This window comes from Coenobita brevimanus, chromosome 25 (genome assembly GCF_032717465.1).
Source record: "Coenobita brevimanus isolate Jiangsu-jjx chromosome 25, ASM3271746v2, whole genome shotgun sequence".
Taxonomy (NCBI): Eukaryota; Metazoa; Arthropoda; class Malacostraca; order Decapoda; family Coenobitidae; genus Coenobita; species Coenobita brevimanus.
In genome coordinates, this window is record NC_136978.1 from 9,053,626 (window position 1) to 9,080,386 (window position 26,761).

At 41.4% G+C, this 26,761-nt stretch overlaps 1 protein-coding gene across 1 annotated transcript; it reads right to left on the bottom strand.

The window, feature by feature from the left end:
• Positions 1-1,753: 1,753 nt before the first annotated feature.
• On the bottom strand, positions 1,754-25,224 carry Mtl (Rac family small GTPase Mtl). The gene is made up of 4 exons (XM_080267819.1): positions 25,109-25,224; positions 15,860-15,974; positions 14,494-14,611; positions 1,754-2,128 (listed from the first exon to the last, which is right to left on the bottom strand). The coding sequence occupies exons 1-4, from the start codon at positions 25,222-25,224 to the stop codon at positions 1,890-1,892; spliced, it is 588 nt and encodes a 195-aa protein (XP_080123945.1). The 3' UTR covers positions 1,754-1,889.
• Positions 25,225-26,761: the final 1,537 nt, after the last annotated feature.

Sequence of the window (26,761 nt, forward strand, 5' to 3'; positions counted from 1 at the left end):
GTGTGGGGACCACACTGCTGCCGCATATTCCAACCTGGGGCGGATCATGACCACTATCAATTTTTTCATTTCCTCATCCATGTAATGGAATGCCACTCGTACGTTAGTCAAGAGATTGTACGTCTCTTTATCTTGTTAATGTGTTTTTCCGGTGACAAAATATCCCAGATCAGGGCTCCCAAATCTTTCTCTTTGCTCACTTTTTTGACTTGTTCATTACCCATCATATAATTCAGAGATGGCCTCTTGATACTCTTGCCCATTTCCAATATCTTACATTTTTTTGCATTAAATTTCATTTCCCACATTTGGCTCCAACTGTGGATCCTGTTCAGGTCGTCCTGCAGCATTTTACAGTCTTCCTCGACTTCTACTCTCCTCAAGATCTTTGCATCATCAGCAAACAGACTTGCGTAACTGTTCACTCCACCTGTGTGTGTGTGTGTGTGTGTGTGTGTGTGTGTGTGTGTGTTTGCAAAGCAGAGCACCCAACACAGGAGGCCTGAGGTGGCCGTTGTTAAAATTTTTGTTTTACTGTCAACATCATAATGCATTAATTTCTTGTTGCAACATGTTGAAAGTTATACTCTTTTAACATATCTTGATGTTCTTTGTATGTATCAGTAGTGGGACCAAGAGTGTTAAGCATGAAATCAGTTTGAGATATAACTGCTAGTTAAGAATGACGGGTGCAATGGGGGTTTGGTAGGGGTATGGGGAATGGTCGGGGGCTGGGGTAATGGCGGGTGGAGCTCGTTTCATCCCCCCTTCCCCTCTTCCCTGGGTATTCTGAGGTAGGAAGGGGGCACCCCTGGGCAGATATTAGTGAGCATGAGTATATCTGTACTGTATCTTACCTGTACTGTATCTAATACTGAATAATGTACTTTATGAAATAAAGTCCCAAGTTTGGCACTCTTTCATTTGTTTGACCTACCACAAAATTTCTAAGAGTAACATTCGATTATCCAGAAAATTCCATACCCGGAATAGAAGAATCCCCATGCATTCTGGTTAATCGAGCTTTTACTGTACCACCAGCTGAATGTAAAGGGGTGCACTATATGGACCATTCTGTATAGAAACAAACCATAACTGTGACTGCACAAGAAAATGACATAAATGAATAATGTTTTAACCTATCATATCAATCCATACAAACTACTGGAAAGGATAACAGAGGAAATCAAGTTAAATTATTATGCCAATATTCTTTAGTCTATAATTAAACCTTTCCATCTGATGATATATAAGCTTATTCTTGCTACCCCTAGATGACTTTATTCAACTTAGGAAAGGCCAACAGCAATGAATGGGTTCATGAAGGTTATTTTCAAACCCTTCAATCTGAAAAGGCTCCCCAAAGCAAAAGTGGAGATGGCAAGAATAAAATTTACCATATGCGATATCAGGCTGAAGGGGATATAGAAACTGCTGCCTGTACAGGATGTATTCCCACACTCAAATACACCTGCAGAGATACAATACACAAGCATGCATGCACACACACAAGCTCTACTTTTCAAGCTTTTAGTTCCAAATATTTGTGTTTTATGGTCTTTAGAATTTCCCACAACATCAAATAACTACTGGTATGTATTTAGATATCTAATAGGCTATCCTTGTTATGAGATTAGCACTATTATTATACTTTTGTGGGTGGCAGACACCAAGGAAAAAAAAAAAGTAATAACAGCAAACTCACATCAGAGAGCATCATAAGAAAATAATCTGATCATATATATTGCTCTGAGTTAGTGAAAATATGGGATAAAAACCTGGTTTTAGGGAAGCAGGAATGAAGAAGGGATGGGGGAGAGGAACAAAGACATCTGGAGGCAGACAGATTGATAGATTATTGGTAAGAGCACTGGGGAAGTATTATGACCTTAGAGGACTGAGCACTTGCGCTGTCTTCTCTTGACTGGTTCTGGTCGTAGAACTGCTCTGACTGCCTCATCAAATACCTGCTTCAGGCCACGCTGTGTTAACGCTGAGCACTCCATGTATTTGACTGCACGAATTTTGTTGGCCAGCTTCTGCCCAGCCTCACGCTTCACTGGAGACTGACCTTGGTCTGACAGCAGGGCTAGGGTCTCCTTGTCCTCTCGTAGGTCCATCTTGGTGCCTTCACAATGAGCACACAAAATCAGAAAGAAATTAGACCACTGTCCCCCACACTTTACTACCTTTCCCAAGCTTAAACATATAAGCCATGGTTTACCATCCAGCTTTTCAAGCTGCACGAGCTCATTAATTACCTAAAAAATACTGTACTGTGATTATAATCTGCTACACATATCTGCAGTATTTTATCACTACTGATATCTCAAAGTTTCCTGTCATTCATCATGATTCGTCTCAAAGTAACGAAAGTGACAAATGTTACATTCTGGTGTGTGATGGCAATTACAGAACCCTGTCATAGTAGGCTGAACAGGAAGTAACCAACATTATTATTCTGAAAAATGAATTTGAAAAAATGCAAAGAACACCACATCACAGCCTGATTGTTAGTTCTGGGTATGTGCTAGATTTAGAATAACTATATGCTTTTACTATGAATTCTGAAGAATAATTAATGATAAACCTCTGCATCAATATTTAAAAACATAAATCACATTTCATTTTGTGTTTTTTGATGAATGAACACCCATTACATTATGAATTATTTTTGTAGTTAACCCTCTCAGGCACAGTCACGCGATTCGCGTGTCATGTGGATTTTCTCAATTTGTTCAGTCACCCGGATCGCGTTCCTAAGCACAAAAAAATTAGCCAAAAATTAAGTTTCTGGCGAAATCGCGTCAAATTTTGACGCATTGTAGCGAGTATAGCGCTTTCCAATGGTAAGGCATTGGCAACACTGAGCTGCCTCACTGGGCCCAGCACGTAGCAATATACCTCAGTCTCTTCCAAGCAGCCAGGCAGTGGGTTGTGTTATGTCTTCAGTCCCTTTAAACTCCTACTAATTCTCCCCCTCCTTCCTGAGCCGAAGCCCCTATGGACTCAGTGTGATAATGCAATATTTATGAGCATATTTGTATGTGATATTGTCGATGGAACATAGATATATGTCACGAAAGGGAACTGTGTCCGTTATGAAGCGTTAGGCCTACGAGCCGATATGCGTGTTCACTGTTGCGGGGTTTCGCCTCTCGTCCTCCCCAAGGCCCATGGCGTGATTACAAATACGTATAATGTATAATGAAGCCAATGCCTAAAGTGTATTTTGTGTGAAAGATATTGTGACTGGCTTGGTGAAATTATGGAACCATAATGTGGAATGGGGCAGGCATCACGTACAGTTTTTATTGTAGGGAAGGAAGAATTACAGGTGTTTAGTGATGGAATTATTGTGATTCTGATAGTGAAAATGCGTATGGAATTGTGTGAAATATACGTCAAACATGCTGCGGGTGTTTGTGAAGGAGTGTGGTGTGTGCCAATACAATAGAGTCGCAGTGAGTGTTCATGGAGAAATATTTCATGCATTCATTGACTTAGCTAAAACAAAGTGCAAGTGTCAGAGACATGAAATATGCCACAGCCACATATACATACGTATGTTGTGCAGCGAATGTTCGTGGAGAAATTTATTGTGTGGATTGCATGTGTTTTAGGCAAATGTATCGCAAGGAGAGAAGAAAATACGCCGCAGCCACAGACACACACACACATGCACACACACTCACCTACACCCACACGCTCACCCACATGCACACGCTCACCCACACGCACATGCTCACCCACACACGCATTTGCTCACCCACACACGCATACGTTCACACATTACATAACTCCTCATCTTCAAACTACTGCCAGCATCTCAACACCTCTGGAGGAAGTGAGTTATCTGTATTTTGTTGATCTGTATATTGACCTATTTCTATAGTTCAATATTTTTACACAAATAATTGTTTTTTACATACACACATATGAGATGGAAGGAAGTTCAGCTTCTTTGTCAGAACCTAACAAAAAGACTAGTGGTCATGTCGAGTTTCTGACAGCACTATCAAAAACCTTAAGATATTTTACATGTATACTTTGAGTAAAAAAAGAAAATAATAAAACGTAACGAGCGAAAATATGTAGCCGTGTGTGAGGTAAGGAAAGAGTGTTTTTTATCTCGCGTGCGGGTGGGGAAGAGTATTCTACGTTTGTCGTCCAATTACTCCAAAACTATTGGACGTATCGATTTCCCGTAAGAACCATGATAAAGAGCAGTAAATTCTACATATGTTCATTTGCAGAATATAAGCCTCTGGGAGCATTTTCTGTTGGAAAAGTTAGGGGAACAGACTTTCGGTAAAGTCGAAAGCGCTCGGAGGAGTAATCTCACTATGTCGGCCAATTGCTCGAAAACTATTGGACGTATCGATTTCCTGTAAGAACCATGATAAAGAGCAGTAAATTCTACGTATGTAAATGACATAACAATGTAATAGCTATATTAAAACTTCATTGTTACGTAGGCGGGAATATTGCGTATGCTGTGCGCACATCACGAAAGTGACGTATGGACATGAGTTCCCAGTCATTTTTGGCGATTTACTTGAGAACTATGAGGCGTATGGAAACCAAGAGGTGCTCATTAGAAAGCTGGTGAAATTCTGCATAATATTATGCAATAAAAACATAACATTTGCAAGAAAATTTCCATATTAGAGCTCCTTGATTTTTTTTCAAAAATGACTTTCAGTTTTTGGCTATTTTCTCGAAAACTACAAATCGTATCAACACCAGATTTGTCTCTTTAGAAAGCTGATGAAATTCTCTATCAAAACTTCTAACAACATTTTCCTGTATGATGGAAAACACTTGAATGGTGATGCTGGGAAGTGAACGTGATGTAGCGAAATTTTATTCACAGCCGCCTAATGTTGTTTTATTCGTGTTTTCCTGTTTTTTTGTGGTGCTTATCAGCTAGAACAAACATCGACGAATAAGATTACATAGGTTTCATGACAGTATATTGATGTTTGGGTGGTGAAAATAAGGGGAGAATACGTGTTATTTGCCGTGCGTGGGCAGCCGGGCCGGGCGGCTTTGCAGATAAAGTCGTGCGCTGGAAAACTTACTGAAACTTGTCGTGCACGAGAGGGTTAATATTCTGTACAACATGTTTCCCGTTCATGACAGTGCCTGTCAGATGTCAGTTACCATCTTTTGGTGAGCCACAAGCAACTCAGTTAAGCAAATTTGAGTAACTGTGGCTCCTCTGACTCCAGCTGCAAGAACAGTAAGATTTACAGTAGTCCCTCATTTATCCGGATGTGGTCACTATCCAGATGCTGGGCCTTGGATCTATTAACCCCAAGGTGCCGGTCCACGTCATATGACGTGTTGGTAGAGGCCTACAGTCCATGTCATATAACGTTTTAATTTTTCGCAGGCATGTTTGAACTTAGTAGCGCACCATATGGACTCAGAGTATTGTCCTGGCATGGCTGGTGCGTGGGGTAATGCTGGCTGGCCAGGGGAGGAGGCGGGGTGGGAGGGCAGCCCAGCAGTGAGGAAAGCTGTGGTGGAGGGTGGTGGGAGACTGGCATAGGGAAAGTGTGGCCTTGGAACCAGCTGATACTGGTTCAGAGTTGGGGTAGGGGTCGGGAGGGGTGGGGTGGGATGGGGTGCTGGGGAGGGCTACTAGGGGGCCCTGAGGGGTGTGGGGGAGAGTGTATGGAGAGTATCATACTGTCAAGAGTTACTAAAAACAGTGAAATAATGTGAAAATAGTGTATAAATGATAGTGAATAAATAAACAGACATAAATTTGTTAGAAAATAAGTATCATGGAAAACATAAAATAAGCCAATCTTTATTAGTTACTTTCTTGTGTTTTTTTGCTATTATAGTTGTAATGTGTTCATACGGCATTGTGAATTAGTGAGAGAAACAAATACACACTCAACTCTTATTTTGGCGTGAGGTAATCATCCCTCTTCCCTCAACTAATACTGCCAACACACCACTGCGACCTTGAACATGCTCAGCCCAGCTGCCACACACTGGCTCCCTCACACCACACCACCACCTCCAAATCGCCAACAGAGAATAAGTACGCGCTTTTTATGTGTTTTTTGTCATTTGTGTTTGATTTGTAATGAAAAAAAAAAAAAAAAAAAAAAAAAAAATATTGGGGGGAAAATCAATTATCTTGAAAAAAACCTGGTTCTGGGAAGTGGATAGGTAAACCCATGCCCGTCGCCTAGTGGATAAACCATTATCCAAATTTACTTGCTATTATCCGGACATAAAAGTCCCCGAGAACTTCGGCCGACCAGCCAACATGTTCAAATGTTCAGTATCGTCGCCGCTGGGCTCGAGCCGTGAGCAAGAAGTAGTCTATAACCCACAACCAGAGCTAAAATGTCTGTCTGCAGTGTCTGCCCCTGAACTGAATGGTCAAAGTCGTGCACTCGTCCTATCACCCCCAATGAACCCCCAGCACCTGAGTCATACGAATGTAACATGCAAAAGGTGTCAAAATGTCCATACGCATCCCCTAACGAATGTCTAATAGCGCGCCGCCATGGGGGCTACGTCTTTCCCAACTGCCACCTTCACTGAACACAGACCACAAACCACGATTATATATTCAGCAACAGCGGCCGTCCGCCTCTCTATCAAAGGTAGAAAGTCCCCTGGTCACAGTGACTTGTGTTTCTGCATGGCCTTTTGGCATCTAACAGACTGCAAGCCATAAGTAAGTGTACAGTAAAAGCACCCATCCGCCTGTTGAAAAAAGGGGGAGGATCCTACCCACAGCCTCAATTCTCCCCCCCCTCCCATCCCTCCTCCATACCCTCCCGGCTCCCCCCTCACTCCCTACCCTCCTCTATGATGATAACACTAACTCATGAGTTTTCACATTTTTCTTGCAATTTATTTGACTGCTGTTGCTTGTATCGAAATTCTGCAAAATCAATGAGAAAGCTCATCACACTCTGCATCTAGATATATGCTTAACTCCTGGAATGTGCTGGCAACATTTTGAACTAGGATTTCACAAAGTGTTTAGATGGTGTCATGGAATGCAATGACATTGTGTGAGGAAGGGGTTTTTTGGTTTTCTTGTCTTGTACCCTTCTTTGACATAAAAACCAAAGACAAATATACAGTACTGAATAGAAATTCTGAAAGGTGAGTGTGTATGTGAGTGAAAAATACTCGCATCAAGCAACCTTTCTGTAGTCTTGGTCGACATATTTTTTTTTTCAGAACTGCCCTTCCAGAATTGGAGTGCGTCTTTCACACTGCAGTGCCTAATATGCCGCTAAATACGGGTATATATATGCCAGATAACTGAGTTTTATTGCATATACTGTACTGAAATTTGGAATAGCATTGCTTTGTAGCATGTGTAATGTATGCCACTACAGGACACTATATGTGGTTTCCCTAGCCATTCATGCTTTATTTCAATTAATGCAGTTTTAATCATGATATACATGGGGAGGGGGTAATCACTGATTACTTGTGAGTTAAATCCAGTCTCAGAGAATAAAGGTGCAATTTTACCACAATGCATTAACTCTGTGGGCTGATCTACCCTGATGTTGGCTAATGACCAAGATGTTACATGCTTTTAAGTATATTGCTTAATTTTATGGCTGATGGCCAGCCAGACAAGATATTAGGTACAGTAATCACTCCAATATCCGACATAATAGAGCCATAGGTAGGTCTGGATATTGGTTCTGTCCGGATATTGGGCCCCAGCTTATGGACTTGTACTTATGGACCCTAACTCAGAGAAACACCTATACAACTCCCTCTGGACATGCATAGCACCTATTTAAGACCCAAATCACACCAATAAGGCACATAAATGACTGAAATAAATGCAAAAGAAACATAAAATGAGGGTTTAGAAGTAGGTTCATACAATAATAAACATTCTGGTGACTGGCTCCTGGACTGGTACTTATGACCCTAACCTAGCCTAACTCAGAAAAATACCTTCCTACTGCAAATGCATAGCTCCTAACACCCTATTCACACCAATAAAGGACATTAAAGAGTGAAATGAGGTAAGTATAGTATGGAAAAAAGTACAGTATGAAACATTCTTATGTCTGGATAGTGGGGATGTTCGGATATTGGGCGTCCGGATATTTAGAGTGATTACTTCTAAGTATAAATGCCTTGTTTCATTATTTGGGTAATGACCAGAAATTATGTAGTGGTAAACATATAACCAAATTATGGCACCTGGTGGTTTAGTGGGTAATTAAGGGGCTCCAATCGGATTGAGCCTGTGCAGGTTTACATCCAAGGGAAGGTTGAGGTTTATTACTCATATAATTCCACTCGGGGATGAGTGAGGCTGGTCATTCTCATCTAAAATGTCAGTAGCCCCAGACTCATACGCTCCTTGAGGCAACACAGGATTAGATGATGAATAAATGAAAAAATTTTATGAATTTACTATCTACCTAATGATTCTGTGTTCATCATCATCATTTAATCCTGTGTTGTCCCATGAGGAAAGCAGGAGATGGGGGCTAGGTAAACTGGTCATGATATTTAAGATGAGAGTGACCAGCCTCACTCATCCCTGAGTGGCATTACGTGAGCAATAAACCCCAACCATTCCTTGGATATACACCTGTACAGGCTCAAGCTGATTGGAGCATCTTAATTACCCACTAAACCAAAAGGCACCATAATTTGATTATACAGTTACCACCCAGCACAATAAATGGTTTCCTGTTGTACACAAAACCATTTGGTTTGTCACTCAGAGTGTAAAGTCACCCATTGGCAGAAGGAAGAGCAAAGAATGAAGGAAAAAAAGACAGCAGAGGGAGTGTAGAGTCACCTGTAGGCATATGGAAGTGGAAAGAATGAAGGAAAGAAAGACAGAAGAGGATGGAAGGAAAGAAGGAAGAGAAGAAAAAGCAGTCACCTGTGAGCAGCGCTACACTGAGTGAGTGGATGGTGAGCACCCCCACCTACCACTGACTCTATGTTACATAATTACATAATTACTGTGTGTTACATACTTTAGGGAAGCACTAAAGCTATGTGCTTCATGTTATGTTTTCTATTATTTTGCCAAAGCATTGGTGGCAGTACTGTCAAAGCAGGGGTAGTACGGCCATATATAGTTTGCCACAAGGGTATGGGAAGTACAGTAATCCCTCATTTATCCAGACATGCTGTATCCATATCTGTTCATTATCCACATACTGGACCTTGGCTCTATTAAACCATTATCCGAATTTACTTGCTATTATCCGGAAGAAAAAGCCCCAGAGAACTTCAGCCAGCTAGCCAACATGCTGAAACATTCGGTAATGTGGCCCTGGGCTCTAGCCGTGTGCGGAAAATAGGCCATAACCCACAACCTATGCTAAAATGTCCGTCCACTCCTGTACTGAATGGTCAAAGTTGTGTGCTGGTCTGATCACTCCTTACAAACCTCCAGCACCCAAGTAATACCAACAGTAACCAACAAGCAGTGTCAAAACGTCAGTATGCATCCCCACCAAATGCCCAACGTTGCCCGGCCACCAGGATTAGCCTTTCCCAACCGCTACTGCGCGTCTAACAGAAACCGCAAGCCACAAGTCAGGTGAAAGCGACCATCCGCCTCAACATCGAACATCCAAAGTAGCATGGAGTTGTGTTTTCCAATGGCCAACACGCGTGTAAGACAGACCTCAAGCCACATGTCAAGTGAAAGCACCCATCCCCCTCGTGACGGAAGGGTGAAAATCCTGCTCACAGACTCGCTTCTCCTCCCCCTCCCGTCCCTTCTCCATACCCTCCCATGCCCCTTGCCTTGCTAGCCAGGCCTCCCGGCACCCCCCTCACTCCCTCAGCCCCTCCCTTCCTTTGTGTTGAAAGCACTGGCCTGTGACTTTTTAGAGTTTTTGGTGATTTATTGAAATACTACTGGTCATATCAAAAGTCTGCAAAATCCATGAGAAAGCTCATGAAATTCTTCATCTAGACATACCGGTATGTTTAACTTTTCCAAGGTGCAGGCAAAATTTTTCACTAGGATGGTGGGAAGTTATATGAAGGTAAGTTTTACTCTTGAACACCATTTATTCTCACTGCAGTTTTGTCGTTACTCATCAGTTTTCTGAGTTTTTATTACCTTACCTTGTGGTATAAACACCAGCAAAGATGATGGTATACCATTTATACCAATATAATCAATTTCCAGTGGCATATTTGGCACTGGATTTTGTGTGTGTGTGTGTGTGTGTGTGTGTGTGTGTGTGTGTGTGTGTGTGTGTGTGTGTGTGTGTGTGTGTGTGTGTGTGTGTGTGTGTGTGTGTGTGTGTGTGTGTGTGTGTGTGTGTGTGTGTGTGTGTGTGTGTGTGTGTGTGTGTGTGTGTGTGTGTGTGTGTGTGTGTGTGTGTGTGTGTGTGTGTGTGTGTGTGTGTGTGTGTGTGTGTGTGTGTGTGTGTGTGTGTGTGTGTGTGTGTCCCAGGAGCAGCTACCACTCGTGTCACAAAGATAACTGATTTTCCAAAGGTTTGGGGGGATTTTTGTTGTTTTTGCATTGTTTTCTTGGTGTTTAGCATTAATATGGATATTCCTAGGTGTGTTCTGATATCTCAATATGGCAGAATGACCAGAAACACTGCCAAAATTTGGAGAGGTACTGTACACATAGGCAGAGATTTGGGGGGGGGGGTTGAAGTTTTTTGCATGGTTTTCTGTGTGTTTAGCATTACTTGGATATGCCTATGTGTGCTTTGGCGTATAAGTCTGGCAGACTGACCTGAAAACAGTGTCAAAATTAGAAGAGGTACTGTACATACAGCAGTGTATATGCAGGGTATTTTTTTGGTTATCAATGTTTTTTTTTTTGCATAGTTTTCCTGGTGTTTAAAATTATTTTGGATATTCCTATGTGTGTTCTGATGTTTAAATATGGCAGAATGATCAGAAAACACTGCCAAATTAGGAGAGGTACTGTACATACAGTAGTGTGTAGCTAGGGTGTTTTTTTTTCAATTTTTTTTTTTTTGCATGGTTTTCTTGTGTGGCTTTCTATCCAAGGGGCGGTTGGGATTTACTGCTAACGCAATGCTACTTAAATGTCAGGATCAACTTGCCTAGCCCCAAGCTCTTACACTCCTCATGGAGCAACACAGGATTAGATGATGATGATAAAATTATTTTGGATATTCCTGTGTGTTTTGATGTCTAAAATATGGCAGAATGACCAGAAAACAATGCCAAAATTAGAAGGGGTGTTGTACATACTGTATTGTATAGCTAGGGTGTTTTTTGGTTTTCAAAGTTTTTTTATTGCATGGTTTTCTTCGTTTTAAGTGAAGGAGCGTTGTGGTGTGGATGTGGATGTGATAGGAAGCGTTAGGAGAAACACGCTGAGGTGGTTTGGCCATGTGGAGAGGATGGAGAGGGAGAGACTGACATGAAGAGTGCAAGTGAGTGAGGTGGAGGGGGGGAGAGGGAGAGGAAGACCAAGGATGAGATGGGGGGATGGAGTGGAGAGGTATATAAGAGAGGGTGTGTGCAAGCTGGGAGCAGGGCAGTGAAATGGCGGGGGACAAGGCAACATAGAGGCAATTTGTCTGTGGTCACCCCTTACAGGAATAAGGTGTCTGACAACAGATAGATGAAAATTATTTTTAATATTACTATGTGTGTTTTGATGTCTAAATATGCCTGAATGACCGGAAAACACTGCCAAAGCAAGCAGAGATACTGTGTAAATAAGCTAGGTATAAGTTGGAGGTCGGGTAAAGGTAAAGTCTGGGTATAGTAGGGGGGAGATACAGTTCTTTATTCAGACACTGCCACTACCTGGACATGTCTTTGGCTCTAATACATTGGATAATTGAGGAACTACTGTAAATCCATCTTGTGCAGTGTCTGATAGGTTGGTACATAAGAGATGTAGTAGTATTAGAGGTAGGCTACAATATAATGCTGATATCATGTGTGCAGTGTGATGGGGACAGCATGCAGTAACTGAGGGGCATTATAGGATTGACCTTGCTGTAGCGTCTCTTATGTGTGTGGAGGAATTTTGTTACTTGGGGGACATGTTCAACACTGGCGGTGGGGCTGGAGCTAGCTTTGCGGCTATGGTAAGGAATGGTTGGAGGAAGTTTAGGTTGCTGTTGCCTCTCCTAACCAAGGTTGTGGAGTCAGTGATAATATTTCCTGACTCCGACTCCAACTCCAGAAACTTTACAAGTACGAATCCGACTCCAACTTAAGTATATACCGTACTAATAATACAGCACACAGACAAGATGCAAGTAAATTAATAATATTCATGAGTTTTGACAGATGCAATTCTTAAATAATTGTAAATACTCTACTTACAGTGATTGCATAAAAAAAAAAAAATAAACCATGGTTGTAAAATAAACAGAATAACAGTATTGAAAAGATATGGCTGATACACTTTTTAATAAATGAGCTCGGAGTCGGAGTCATGAGAATTTTACTGACTACGACTCCAATAAAAAACAAATGACTCCACAACTCTCCAACTCTGACTCCACAACCCTGCTCCTAATAATGAGAAGGTTCTCCCTCCATACTAAGGGATCTTTGTATGTGGCATGTACAGTAGTAGGAATGTAATGCTGTAATGATACTAAAACCTGGGCAGTAAAGGAAGGGGATATTCATAGGTCCAAACATACAGAAATGACAATAATTAGATGGATGTGTAGTGTGTCCTTCAATATGTGGCCTGGGGAAACTATGTTTGTAACTGAAGGGCTGAAAGGAAGGATGAGACTTGACTGTTTTGGTGTTGTGATGAGGAGGGGTAAATTGAGATGGCCTGGGCATGTTGAGAGGATACAGGGTGACTGCTAGGTGTGAAGGGTGAGAAGCGTGAACATTGGGAGTAGGGTTGCGAGTGGCTGACCAAAAGGGACCTGGAACGAGTTCATACAGCGTGAACTCAAGGATAAGGGACTGAAGTGGGAGTCTGCCAGAGATCAAGCAGCATGGAGTGCTGCCTTTAGATGATCAAGGCTGGTGCATGCAAGCATGTTATAGCCTTTAAAAATGAAACAACACAATTTAACTGTATGGAAATGTATCCTATTTACGTGGAGTGGAGCTGAAAAGTTACACTGATGTGACAGCTGCCAAGTTACAATAATGTGCCAGCTGACAGTGCTTACATTTGTTTTTAGGCTCCCTATACATGCAGAAGTCTCTATGTGGAAAAGTTACCAGTATGAGAATTATGAAAATTGAAAATTTTGTACCTTTCAGTACTAGTAGATAAGGGCTGATTTGCATAATTTTAATGGGATACATTTCCATACAGTTAAATTGTGTTGTTTCATTTTTAAAGGCTATAACATGCTTGCATGCACCAGCCTTGATCATCTAAAGGCAGCACTCCATGCTGCTTGGCACACTGAAAGCAGTGATGAGAAATAGGGAGGTGAGTATGGAAGTTAAGAAGTCACTGCATGATGGTATTGTGATCCCTACCCTGACGTATGGAAGCGAGGCGTGGACCTTGCAAGAGGGGAACAAGTCAAGAGTGAGAGCAGTGGAAATGAGTTACTTGAGAGGAGCATGTGGAGTGACGTGGAGGGACAGGTTGACGAATGAAGAAGGGAAGGAACGTTGTGGGGTAGATGTGGATGTGGTTGAAAAGATTAGGAGAAATACACTGAGGTGGTTTGGACATGTGGAGAGGATGGAGAATGAAAGACTGACTAAGAGGGTGTATGTAGGTGAGGTGGAGGGGGGGAGAGGGAGGGGTAGACCGAGGATGAGGTGGAGGGATGGAGTTGAGAGGTATATGAGGGAGGGGGGGGGGGTGAGTTGGGGGGAGGGGAGTCAAATGGTGGGTGACAGAGTGACTTGGAGGCGTTTTGTCTGCGGCCACCCTTTGCGGGATTAGGGCGTCGGGCTATAGATAGATAGATATGAATATTATCAATTATATCAAGTGGAAAATACCACTTACTTGTCACTTAGTATCACTTTATTATGTTTACTGACATGCACTGCCTCTAACTATACTGAACTTTACATCATTCATATTCATTTACTTTTATCCATTATTCATCTCATGAAAAAAAAAAAAAAAAAAAAAAAAAAAAAAATATATATAAAAAGGGACTTTGGGGGAAATTTTCAGTATTTTCTCTTCCTGTCAGCTAAAAAAATCAGAGGTTCTTGGGTCACTCTTTACATGCATGGTAGATTTTGGGGATACAATTATCACACAAAATGAGGGGGCACTGGATACTGTATACTGAATGGATTACTGAACAACCAAGGGCACATCACATACCACCGTTTCATTCCAAAACAAATAACAATTTACTTGCTTGGACACCTATTTACTTTTCCAAACACAATACTACCATCACAAAATCTCTTAATGAGATTCAACAGTTTTCCATCTACTCCATAAAGTCACATTCCTGATACAAGCTTATTGGGATACAATAGTAATGATGTGGCAGCTAAGTAACATAAAACAGCTACTACAATAATGACACTCACCAACTAAAATAATAGGAGCATCAGGACAGTGGTGTTTGATCTCTGGGTACCACTTTGATGTGACATTTTCACAAGAAGACGGACTCACCACACTGAAGCAGATCAGGAACACATCCGTCTGTAGCAAAATGGCAAATGTAAGTGTAAAATCTATCTACTTGTTCTTTTCTTTACATACAGCAGACCCTCACTATAACGAACTAGCTGGGGGAAAGCCAGGCCCATTACAGCTGATGGTCCGTTACATCCGAGGGTCCCCACTAGGTCAGATTTCAAACACAAGTTTGAAAATACATGAGTTCAATGGTATACTGTATTCTAGTACTAAAAATGTAAATTATAGCCATTTTACCACTAACTTGCCCCACAATTTTGCCTTTTTGCAGCTTATTTAAAATCCTTGTCATAGTACTTCTTCATGGCTAGTACAGTATTACTACAGTCTTATTACAACTCAGCAATCACAATGGAAAGAGGGCAATTTCAGGCCAGGTTGGATTAAAATGGGTTGGAAACACATACATTGTGCCCAACTTGATGGACATTGTTCATTACGGCTGATGAAAGTTTGGTGGGCTTCAGGGTATTTGTTAAATCTGATATCTGCTATACTGGGGGCGCTTAGAGTAAGGGTCTGCTGCACTCATAAAATTGGTGTCGGAAAGGGACATCTTCATGCAGTGGCACCCATATAGCTGGGAAGTCCCACTGCCCAGGTATACAAACGTCCCTCAACTCCGTATACCCCAAGAGGAGAAAGGTGAACTGCCTGAGGAAGGCAGCTTCAGCGTGCAATCCATCAGAATCACATTTCTGATGAACCCAGGGCTGCTACAGCTATTGTTACTACTACTGCTACTACTACTACTACTACTACTGCTATTAAGTATTAACATCACCAGTCTATACAGGTAATACAATGCCAATATAGGTAAGTACTTTGAAATATCACAAAACTTAATTAAAAAGAACTAAAATGGCTTTGCTCAGCAACTCTGAGTAAACAGTTTATCTTAAGCATCCTGAACTCATTGGGAAAATTAGAATCCTAGATAGATAACTGTTATCTTCTAATACAGGGTATAAGAAAATGCTTAAATCTGCCAAAGTCCTGAATGTCTAGTCTGAGTACAAAACTTTGTGCACATAGTTTTGCTACTAAGATGAATCTTGATGGTTTGAATGACATGTGAATGACTGTTGGGTTATATTTTGCAGGGTCAGACTTAAGTTAGATTAGGGTAGGTAAAGTAAAGTAAGGTAAGGCAGGTGAAGTAAAGTAAGTTAGGGTTAATCAGGCCAGGCTCAGGTGGGGTTAGGTATGGTAAAATAAAGTTAAGTTTGGTTAGGTTAAAATGAAACAGACCTGTGGGTAAGAGAGAGGGCGGAGTCTGTCATAATCCTCTTGGCCAGCGGTGTCCCATAAACCCAGGCTCACCGGTATGCTGTCAACCACCATTGGGGCAGAGTAGTTATCAAATCTGAAACACACAGTCCACCTTAATAAAACATACTATATGTCTTCATTATACAGTACTAAAAGTCCTTGTTGTAAGTCAAAGATGTATTAAAAAACATCAAAGCCTATTCCATTTAATTACTGTAATACTGTTGTTGTTGCTGGTGCTTAAGTCTGGTCTTTCTGGCTAAGTCGATCCATCAACCACAAATAAGTAAATGTTTTTATGAGGTTGTCTTACAGGGGCGCTGTAGTGGACATCGGAAGAACTACACTCCAAAACACAGCTGCTCCACCCTTGCACAACAACACTATGTGTAGTCCTTGTCACCACCACTGTAACACTGTAAACTGGGTGAACTGGTAAATCAGCTTTATGAGTACCATTAGAAATTTTAATAAGCAATCTTTCTGTAATTTACTGTGAACTAAACCCAACAACTGCAAAATATATAATCAGCTGTTCTGACAAGGACTGCAACACATATCACATGAAGTGGGCTGAAGACTGATTTTTCTGTGCACTATTTTGGTACAAACAGGTAACTAGTGAGCTGAAATACATCATGTGGAGACATTTGAAACTTTGTTTTCAAGTGCTCCTCTAACTCTACCTCACCATCAAACTTCCTCATGCTGAGCTTCTGATGTTTTTTTTTTTTTTTTCCCCAATGCGAGGAAGAAGGAACCAAAAAGGCTGAACCCCATGAAACCTAAATATTGAAACAATTGCCATGACAAGTCTATGGCTGATATTTACCTAAAAATTGGTATACCTATACTTTACAATATAATCTTCCAATTAATTATGCTTCCAACTGTTTGTGATAATTATTATTCTATTTTACATACAGCAAATGCTGAAATCATGGAATTTAACTGCAGTATGACTACACTATGAGAGACATTAACTTATATCAGACATAGCTCCTCAGACTTCCACATGCTGATTCTCAAAGGAGCAAAGGTGGTCTTTGAAGAAGTTAGAGTACTTTTTTTTTTTTTCCCTCCACACAACAAGAAGGGTAGGGAAGCCCAATGCCATAGATTATGGGCAAATGGCAAAAATGAACATAAAATATAAAAAGGCCTTACTAGATATTATAATATCATATGTTCCTTAAGAGACTTCATGCTAAAACACAGAAACACTACCAACTTATAAATCTGATATGCCATTTCCTGAAATTTGAAGTACAAGTTCCACTTGGCCCATATATATGAGTTGTGATACCTAAACTTTAGAACATACCCGTCTTATATGAGAACTGTCTGTGACACTTTCACAGCGGAATAGCTGTCAAGTATATTATACACCTTATTATCATCATTTTACCGTACTGTTCACTAAAATATGTGAGGGTATGATCCAAGAACTGAATAAAGAATAAAAATAAAAAAATAAAATCTGTGCATACATCTTTTCATCATCATCATCATTATGATTTTAACCCAACTCAGTGTATATTTCTCCATTAAAAAAAGGCATGGGAAAAATCCAGATAAAGGAAGCGGAAAGTATTAAAGCAGAACTACCTTTAGAGTTCCCTATAAAATGGGATATCAAATAATTCAAACATTGTTCGACTCTATATAAATGTTCATACAACGTCAAAAGTTTTCTCTATCTAAATATTCTAAACATTACCATCACTATCATGCCAGCCCTAAAACAACACACTAATTCTTACAACACAACCTACCCCGACCAATCAATGAAACCCATATTCTTCAGAGCTTAGGGTGTGTATTCTTGAATTCTCTGGAGACTGGGTCTCATATTCTCAAGAGTTTAGGGTCTGTACTCTCGAGAGCTTAAGCCCCACATTCTTGAAAGCTTAAGTCTCATATTCTTGAGAACTTAGATTCCATATTCTTGAGAGCTTTTCCATATGCTCTTGAGCTTAGGCCATGTATTCTCAAGAGCTCATGTCCTGTAATTTCTAAAGCTCAGGTCCATATTCTCAAGAGCTTAGGTTTTGCATTTTCATGCATTTAGGTCCTGTATCCTCAAGAGGTTAGGGTCCATATTCTCAAAGAGCTTAGGTCCTGCATTCTTAAGAGCTTTGGTTCCATATTCTCAAGAGTTTGGGGTTTGTATTCTAAAAAGTTTTGGTTCCATATTCTCAAGACATTAAGGTCCGTATTCTGGAGCTTAGGTCCCATATTTTACAAGGTGGCCAGGAAGTCCTGTTATCCTATGGGAATATTATTTACTACAGGAATGGAGCATACAGAATTTCATATAATGAACTGCTCAGACCTTCACCATCAAAAGTGTGCTATTAAGTGTAATTCATTGTAACAACTTTAATGGACCGTATTTTATCAAATGAATCATTTCCCAAGAGGTACTGGGACATTGTGGCCACACTGTATATTAATCTGGTACCTCATGCACCAGTTTCACTTCCATCACATTCTTCATTACAACATGACCTACACCTATCTCTAGCCAGATATCTTAATCCAGTGGTTCCCAAACCCATGGTCGCAACCCAAATGAAGGTCACGGGATGGTTTGGAAATAATAATAATAATAATAATAATGAAAATAAGAAAATGTTAAAAGTACAAAATAGTGCAAATATATTTACATCACAATGGATGGAGTGGTTGGTCAGTGGGGTGTGCCAGCTGAAGTAGATGGGAATGGTAGTGCTTTGGTGGACATCTGTGCTGGTAAGGGGTTGGCAATGGCCAACACCTACTTTCGTCATAAGATGATCCACCGGTATACATGGAGAGTAATGAGGAGGATGGATGGTGAACTTGTTGAACGAAAGGCAATGATAGACTACATGTGTGTGGATGAGCGAATGAGAAGACAAGTGTTGGATGCAAGAGTGTGGAGAGGGTGGGGGAATGGAGTCTCGGACCATCACTTAGTGATGGCCAAGGTATAGCTGCAAAGAAAGTGGTTGAGGAGACGAAGGGGAAGACAGGAGGAAGCAGCTCCTGTGAGAAGAGTGGAGAAATTGCAAGATAGTGAGAAAATGACAGAGTATAAGAGCATAGTGGAAGAAAGATTGGGAAGGTATGAGCAAGAACAGATGGTAGGGGTGGAAGACGTATGTAAGATTTTCACGGAAGAGATAAGCGCAGCATGTGAGGCGGTTTGTAGAGTGAGGAGGAGATGCAAGGGTGTGCAAGGGACAGCATGGTGGAATGATGAGGTGAAACGAGCTGTGGAACAAAAGAAGAAGGCATATGGTGAATGGTTGGCGAGTAGAGGTAGGGGAGAAGATGAGAGAGAGAAGAAAGAGGTATATGTGAGCAGGAGAAGGGAGGTTAAGAGACTGGTGAAGGAGAGTAAGAAGAAAGTGGACGAAAAGTTTGGGAGGAATCTGAGTGTGAAATGGAGGGAGAGTAAGAAATTGTTTTGGAAGGAGGTAAAGAAAGTAAGGCAGTGTGAAAGGGGAAATAGTAGGGAAGTGAAAGATAGGAATAATAGATTGTTGGTGGAGAAGAGAGAGAAATTGAGGAGATGGAAAGAGCACTTTGAGGATTTGTTGAATGTAGAGAGTGAGAGCAGTGTGAGTATAGGTGGTTGGGGAATGGCTGGGAGAAGAAGAGATGAGAGGAGGGAGGAAGAGATCAGTAGGTCGGAAGTAGTGGAAGCGATGATGAAGATTAAGCTGGGAAAGGCCCCAGGAATTGATGGAGTGTGTGGTGAAATGCTTAGGTATGGGGGTGAGATTGTTGTGGAGTGGATATGGAAGTTGTGTAGATTGGCTTGGGAAGAGGGAAGGGTTCCAGAGGACTGGAAATCAGGTATAATTGTTCCTCTGTACAAAGGAAAAGGGGAGAGAGAAGTATGTGGTAACCATAGGGGTATTTGCCTTCTTAGTGTGACTGGTAAAATATATGGTAGAATACTCATTGATAGGGTTAGGCATATGACAGAGGAGCTAGTTGGAGAAGAACAAGGGGGATTTAGGAAGGGAAAAGGGTGTGTAGATCAGATATTTGTTCTAAGATGTTTAGTGGAGAAGTATCTAGAGAAGGGAAGGAAAGTGTATGCTGCCTTCATGGACTTGGAGAAAGCTTATGACAGAATAGATAGGCAAGGTATGTGGAAGGTATTAAGAATATATGGAGTGGAGGGGAAATTGTTGAGTGCTGTGAAGAGTATGTACGAGGGAGCTAGGGCTACGGTGCGAGTGGATGGTGAGCTGAGTGAGTTCTTTGATCTCAATGTGGGATTGAAACAGGGGTGTGTGATGTCTCCATGGCTGTTTAATATGTATATGGATGGGGTTGTAAAGGAGGTGCACGGCAGGGCAGTGGATGTGGGGCTGGCCCTAATGAATGAGGGTGAGATTTGGAAGCTTCCGGTGTTGCTGTTTGCTGATGATACAGTATTGTTGAGTGAAGATGAATGGGAGTTGCAAGGTTTGGTGAATGAATTTGGGACAGCGTGTAGGAGGAGGAAGCTGAAAGTTAATGTAAACAAAAGTAAAGTTATGGTGTTTGAGAGGAATGAAGTCACAGAGTGGCAGTGAGGTTGGATGGTGAGGATATGGAGAATGTGAGTGCATTCAAGTACTGTACTTGGGTAGTGTGATGAGTAAGGATGGAACTTTGGGGGATGAAGTACGTGAAAGGGTACAGCAGGGAAGAAAGGTTGTTGGTACACTGAAAGCAGTGATGAGAAATAGGGAGGTGAGTATGGAAGTTAAGAAGTCACTGCATGATGGTATTTTGATCCCTACCCTGACGTATGGAAGCGAGGCGTGGACCTTGCAAGAGGGGAACAAGTCAAGAGTGAGAGCAGTGGAAATGAGTTACTTGAGAGGAGCATGTGGAGTGACGTGGAGGGACAGGTTGACGAATGAAGAAGTGAAGGAACGTTGTGGGGTAGATGTGGATGTGGTTGAAAAGGAGAAATACACTGAGGTGGTTTGGACATGTGGAGAGAATGGAGAATGAAAGACTGACTAAGAGGGTGTATGTAGGTGAGGTGGAGGGAGGGAGAGGGAGGGGTAGACCGAGGATGAGGTGGAGGGATGGAGTTGAGAGGTATATGAGGGAGGGGGGGTGAGTTGGGGGGAGGGGAGTCAAATGGTGGGTGACAGAGTGACTTGGAGGCATTTTGTCTGCGGCCACCCTTTGCGGGATTAGGGCGTCGGGCTATAGATAGATAGATAAACAATTTTGGAATATAAAGCATCATTGAGCTTCCATTGCATTTTATCCAATAAATTTTATTGGATAAAACTAAATGAAGAACACTGAAATCAAGCTTCCACCCTGACGGTTGCCAGGGTATAAAAAATTGTGTTCAGGGTCGCGGCCAAAAAAAGTTTGGGAAACTGTCGTACTCCAACTAGGAGTAGCCACAAACCATTTCCATCTAACCTGTCCTCTGCCATCAGGCTGCCCACCCTACAACTCACAGCTCTTCTCATAAATCTCTTCATCTCATCCCTGCATCTCATCCTCCCCCCTCCCCACTTCCACCTCACTCACATACAGTACACTCTTCTAGTCAGTTTCTCATTCACCATCATCTCCACCTGACCAAACCATCTCAAAGCACTGCTCCTAACATCTTTAATGACTGTCACAAGGGAGCTATTGACACATGGGGCAGATGCTATAATGACATTTATATGGAAGGTAACAAAGACATCTTCAGCACTACATTATCTAGTAAATTTATGCTTTCATACTTTAACTACCATTGTGAAAGAATTACCACCTGGGTGAAACAGACTGAACATGTCATTAAGAACCTCTAACCGCCAAGATACATCTTGTCATATGAGGTTTCAGAAATGCAGTGAATGTCATTATCATGCCTTTATGATCTGTGCTGTTACCCTAAATGACATGCAATATGAATGTGAATGTCTTTTAACCCCTAGATGCCAGGCTATTTATACTGCAGTCGTCCTCTCAGTACCTTTTAACCCCTAGGTGCCAGGCAATTTATACTACAGTCATCCTCTCAGTACAGACAATTTTCGCAAAATTGCTTGTTTTCAAACCTTAACCCCTATGTGCTGGCTGACGTGTATAGCCATCACAATTTTGGGTGCAGAGCAACGCCCGCTGACGTGTACAGCCGCAAGCATATTCCCGCCACCCTTTGAACCCACGACCGTTTCCTACGACAACAATAGGGTAAGTAGATGCCCAAGGTACCCCACTGATGTGTGGCTCAGTCTGTACACAGAACTGGTAGAGTGCAGAGTGATGTCTTTCTCATCCTCCTTGTCCAATTCTGCTCCCCCCATGCGGGGGGCTGATTGCATCATCGATCCCACGAAAGTTCTGCCCTTACCGCCGGGGAAAGGGCTCAGTGACTGAGCAGGTGTGTGGGAAATTGTAAATAGTAAACAGGTATGCACAAGTGCTTTTTTTTTTCTTTAAACATAAGTGAAATGTAAGATATTATAAGATTTATCTAGTAAGTGTTATGATGTAAATGTTTTATGATAAGTCTTGCAAGTGCAATGCAATAAGTGTTACCATTTATTGTTACTTGCGAAACAATGATTGGAAATACCTTGAGTAACACTACCTGCTACATGAAAGAAAACCAGGAGAGCACAGGCAAGAAAGAAAATGACCTGGTTGGCTATAACTAAATTTTTTCCCTTGTTACTCAGACAATAATGGTGAATATGTGAGAATAAGTGTACGTATCTGTGATGTGAAGTACAAAAAATATAAGTTGTGTATCACATTAGTAATATTTTCACAATGCCCCTGATTAGTACAAATCAGTCACAATTTTAGTACAATTCAACCATACTGCATGAAACAGCCAGAGCTTTTACTTCTCAAAGTGCAATAACCCGTAATTGTGATGTCAAGTGCAAATATAAGTGCTGCTGTGGAGGGAAATTATTTTAATTGACGCAAAAAGTAAGTACAGAAAATCAAAAAGCTATTCTTTTTCCACACACCTACAGGGCATAGTGGCACTATGATATGGGCGGAAAACTCTATAGGGAGCCACATCAACAGGGTGATGATTCATCCTTACGATGGTGAGTAAGGAAAAGTTGAAGTCTGACTGGAAAATTCCCAGTTTCTCGAAGGAAGGGCCTCCAGTGTTACAATCACCACTCCGGTCAGCGCTGCCAACGCTAACCAGTGAGCCCAAGGTCACTGGCAATGATGCGCACTCGGAAACAGCCCGCCAAAATCACAAAAATCCCACGTGGGAAGGAGTGGGCAACATTGGAAAAGCCCCAACGTGCAGGGGTTAATATCTTGGAAAGTATAGCAGTTAGGGAAACAAATTAAAGACCACATAACTCACCAACTCCTCTTCTTGTGAATGAAACCATCCCCAGGTCTGCAGGTGGTCGTGTTGATGAGCAGGGATGTGAAGAACAGGGCTGTGGAGTTGGAGTCAAAAGCAATTATGGTGATGCTGGAGTTGGTGTTGGAGTCGGTAAAAGTCCTGACTCTGACCACCAGCAAAGATACCGTATTTTAAACATGCTGTAGATGTAATTTGGAGCTACTGCCTTTCGAACATCAGTTCCTTCAGTTTTATTTCTTGTTGCTGCTACAGCTCTTTTTTTTTTTCTTCTTTTCTCTTACTTTCCACATTTTATTTAGGACTTGTTTGCTGTTCGCCCGTTCTTCGTTTATGTTGATCATAAACACAAATGCTGCCATCTGTTGACAGAACGACAATGACAGAACGTAAACAGACACCACGATCAGTAGATTTCCCACTGAGTGAAAGTGTTTGGATAATTGCTTGATTATAAAATCCAGAGGTGAATTTCTTTAATATAAAATTACTAGGAACAAAATGGTTATAGTATAAAGTGACATGGAAGCATCTGCCAGTGCCTCTAAGCTGTGAGGTGGGAATTTTGAGCATGTACAAATCAGTGAAGAACCAGCATGGCAAATTTATTTGAAAGTCTAAGGGGATGGAGTCGGACACACAAGAAATCAAGGAGTCAGAGTTGGAGTTGGAGTCAGGTGTTTTGGGTACTGACTCCACAGCCCTGGTAAAGGAGATAAGTAACTTTTGGCGACTGATGCGGGATGTCTTCATGCGTGTGTGCGTGGCCCCGACTTTGGCTTCACTCTCAACAAGATAACTTCACTACTAGATTAACTAGACACAGTGGTGTCCAAGTCACTCCCAATGGCACTATCACTGAGCCCTTTCCTAGAATCCTTGGGCAGAGACTTGGCAGGGGTGGATCAGGCAAAGGGTCTGCATGATGTGAGAACGGAATCGGAGGAGGAGGAACCTGAAGACATCATTCTACACCTGGCAAAGTCATGGGACGGGCTGAAGCACCCTTGCATGCAATGATGGGAGCTATCTCTACCCATTGGTGGCGAGATCAAACACAGGCCAGTTAAAACAATGGCGAGAATGCACTTGCAGCATATGCCATCACCTGGCAGCCTCTGTCCACCTAAAATGCGATTGCACATCACATTCCTCGGTGGTTAGGGGTTAAAAGTCAACGACAGTTTCCCAGACTGTAATGAGAAACAGAAGTATTTCAGACTGACAATTAAAGGGCTCGAGTCTGTGGGTTAGGGGAACAACCAAACAATGATCCACTATCCAGCAGGGAATGTAGCAAACACTCTCCACCTTAGTTATGATACCATATATCACATTCTTTCTGTCTGGGACTGTACACTGTATTTTCCCTGGGTTAAATAAAATTATGCAGGAGTGGCAAGAATAAAATATCAAAGACCTGTTCTGGTACTGAAGAAGAATGAAACTCCTGGGTTGAATAAAATTATGTGGGAGTGGTAAGAATAAAATATCAATGACCTGTTCTGATTCTGAAGAAGAAAAGGTGAGTACTAAACTGGTGACACAAAAAGAAAAGGATGAGGAATGTCTGAGAAAGGCATGTGAGAATAAAGCAGCTTAGAGATGTTTCTGCCATGGTCATCCCATCAGAGTATTCCTAAGAGAGCAGAAGCCATCAGAGATGACGATCATGACGATGATCATATTGGAGAGATTACCTCCTTCATTCAGATCTACTATATAATCTATTCTTCCTCCTACCAGGAGACATTAATAGTAATGGAGAAGTCAGTGGAAGCTAAATCTAACTCCTATAGTTCATGAATATCCTAAGATGATTAAACTCTTTTGAAGATACCAATGAACAATTGTATTGAATAAATAAAGTTACTTACACTGTGGGTACATATTCTTTAGGGAAAGAGTCAGTGGTGTATGAGATGAGCATGCACGTTTTGCCCACTGTCCCATCTCCCACCACCACACACTTAATGGGCCGGCCCGACGACATCTTGCCAGCTATCTCTCACACCTGCTGAAATTAAAAATGAAAATTAAACCATTTAAATACTATAACAGCTGCTACCAATAGTGTTTTTAACATACAATTATACATAATGAACCAAATGCTAAAATCACAACAGAATTGCTCTTTCAAAAGAAAACCATCATTAATAGGATAATATTGGTTTTCAGCCCATAATCATTCCCGTGAATTTTATCATGTTCTACACACTCATCTCCTCAAGTTCATCAACATTTCCCTTGCAAATTGGTTCTGCGGAAGATATAATAATATTTGGGTGTCCCCATCCCACCCTCTCCCTTCCAACACAGCTAGGATGACTTGCTGGCTCAACGAAATTCGGTTCAAACTGAGCTATGGAGGCCAGCGAGAAGCGAGCCAGTCACCAGATCACCTACAGCCAATCAGCGTTTGCACTGCTCCCCCCACTACCTCCCGCTTTCATTTCAAAAGCAGAGTAGATATGGCAATCCAGTGCACAGGCATCCCTTAGATCCCGGCCACATTTTTCGAAGGTGCTCTGAAAACAACGTTTCAAGCACTGAATTTCTTAGGGCCCACAGTGTTTTGCCCCTGTATGATCAGTGTCCCTATCTGACAAGTAAGGTAAGAAGATGTAAGGTTTGAATAGCAGGTTACTTTCAGTTTGGGTTTGGTTGGGTTGGATTAGGTTAGGTTAGGTTAGGTTAGCTTGGGTTGGGTTGAGTTGGGTTGGCTTAGGTTAGGTTAGGTTAGGTTTTAGGTTAGGTTAGGTTCAGTTAGGTTTTAGGTTAGGATAATTTTGAGCTTCATATTTTACCCATGAAACCTAGGTTTTTCCGATGGATTTTGGTATGATTCATTCAATTTTCAGCTTCACTTCAGTCGGAAATGACCATTTTCTGTGTTTCTCCATTCCCTAAAACCCCCGATTCCCCAAAGATCCCCCATTATTGCAGGGGATGGGGGGGTCATCTCAAAATCTGGTCATTTCTGACAGAAGTGATGCTCAAAATCAAATGAATCACATCAAAATCCATCAGAAAAGCCTAAATTTCATGGGAAAAAGCAGTATGGGCAGAAAACTGATATTTACCCATTAATATGCTTTTTGGGTAATTATCCAGAAATATTTATATAACATGAGATTCTACACTTCACTTAATGATATAGGCCTACATTTCTCCTGCAAAAACTAAACTGATCAAGGATTTATGGATCACCATAACTATAGTAAGCTATCCAGTCCATAACAAATGGGTGAAAATACAATCTGAATTTGTAGTTCCTTTTCAAACACAATCCTGTTCTGTAACTTAAGAGATGTAGTAACCTAATGCATTTTCAGAAGCCATGTAATCCAAAGTTAGTTGTAAACATGAACCCTACATTTTGATACATGAGTGCCACAAGCACAGTAGTTGGGAATCTAAAACAATCTAACTTTGCTGTGAAGAATAACATAAAATTACACAAACATGAACCTTATAAAATCAACACTACAGATTCTGACCACTAATTATACCTTCACAAACTACCCCCT

Coding starts and splice junctions, on each gene's coding strand:
- Mtl (XM_080267819.1), bottom strand. CDS start 25,224: ATGTCGTCGGGCCGGCCCATTAAGTGTGTGGTGGTGGGAGATGGGACA. Junction 15,975..25,108: donor AAAGAATATGTACCCACAGT/GTAAGTAACTTT, acceptor TGTGTGTTTCAG/ATTTGATAACTACTCTGCCC. Junction 14,612..15,859: donor GCCCTCTCTCTTACCCACAG/GTCTGTTTCATT, acceptor ATTTTGCTACAG/ACGGATGTGTTCCTGATCTG.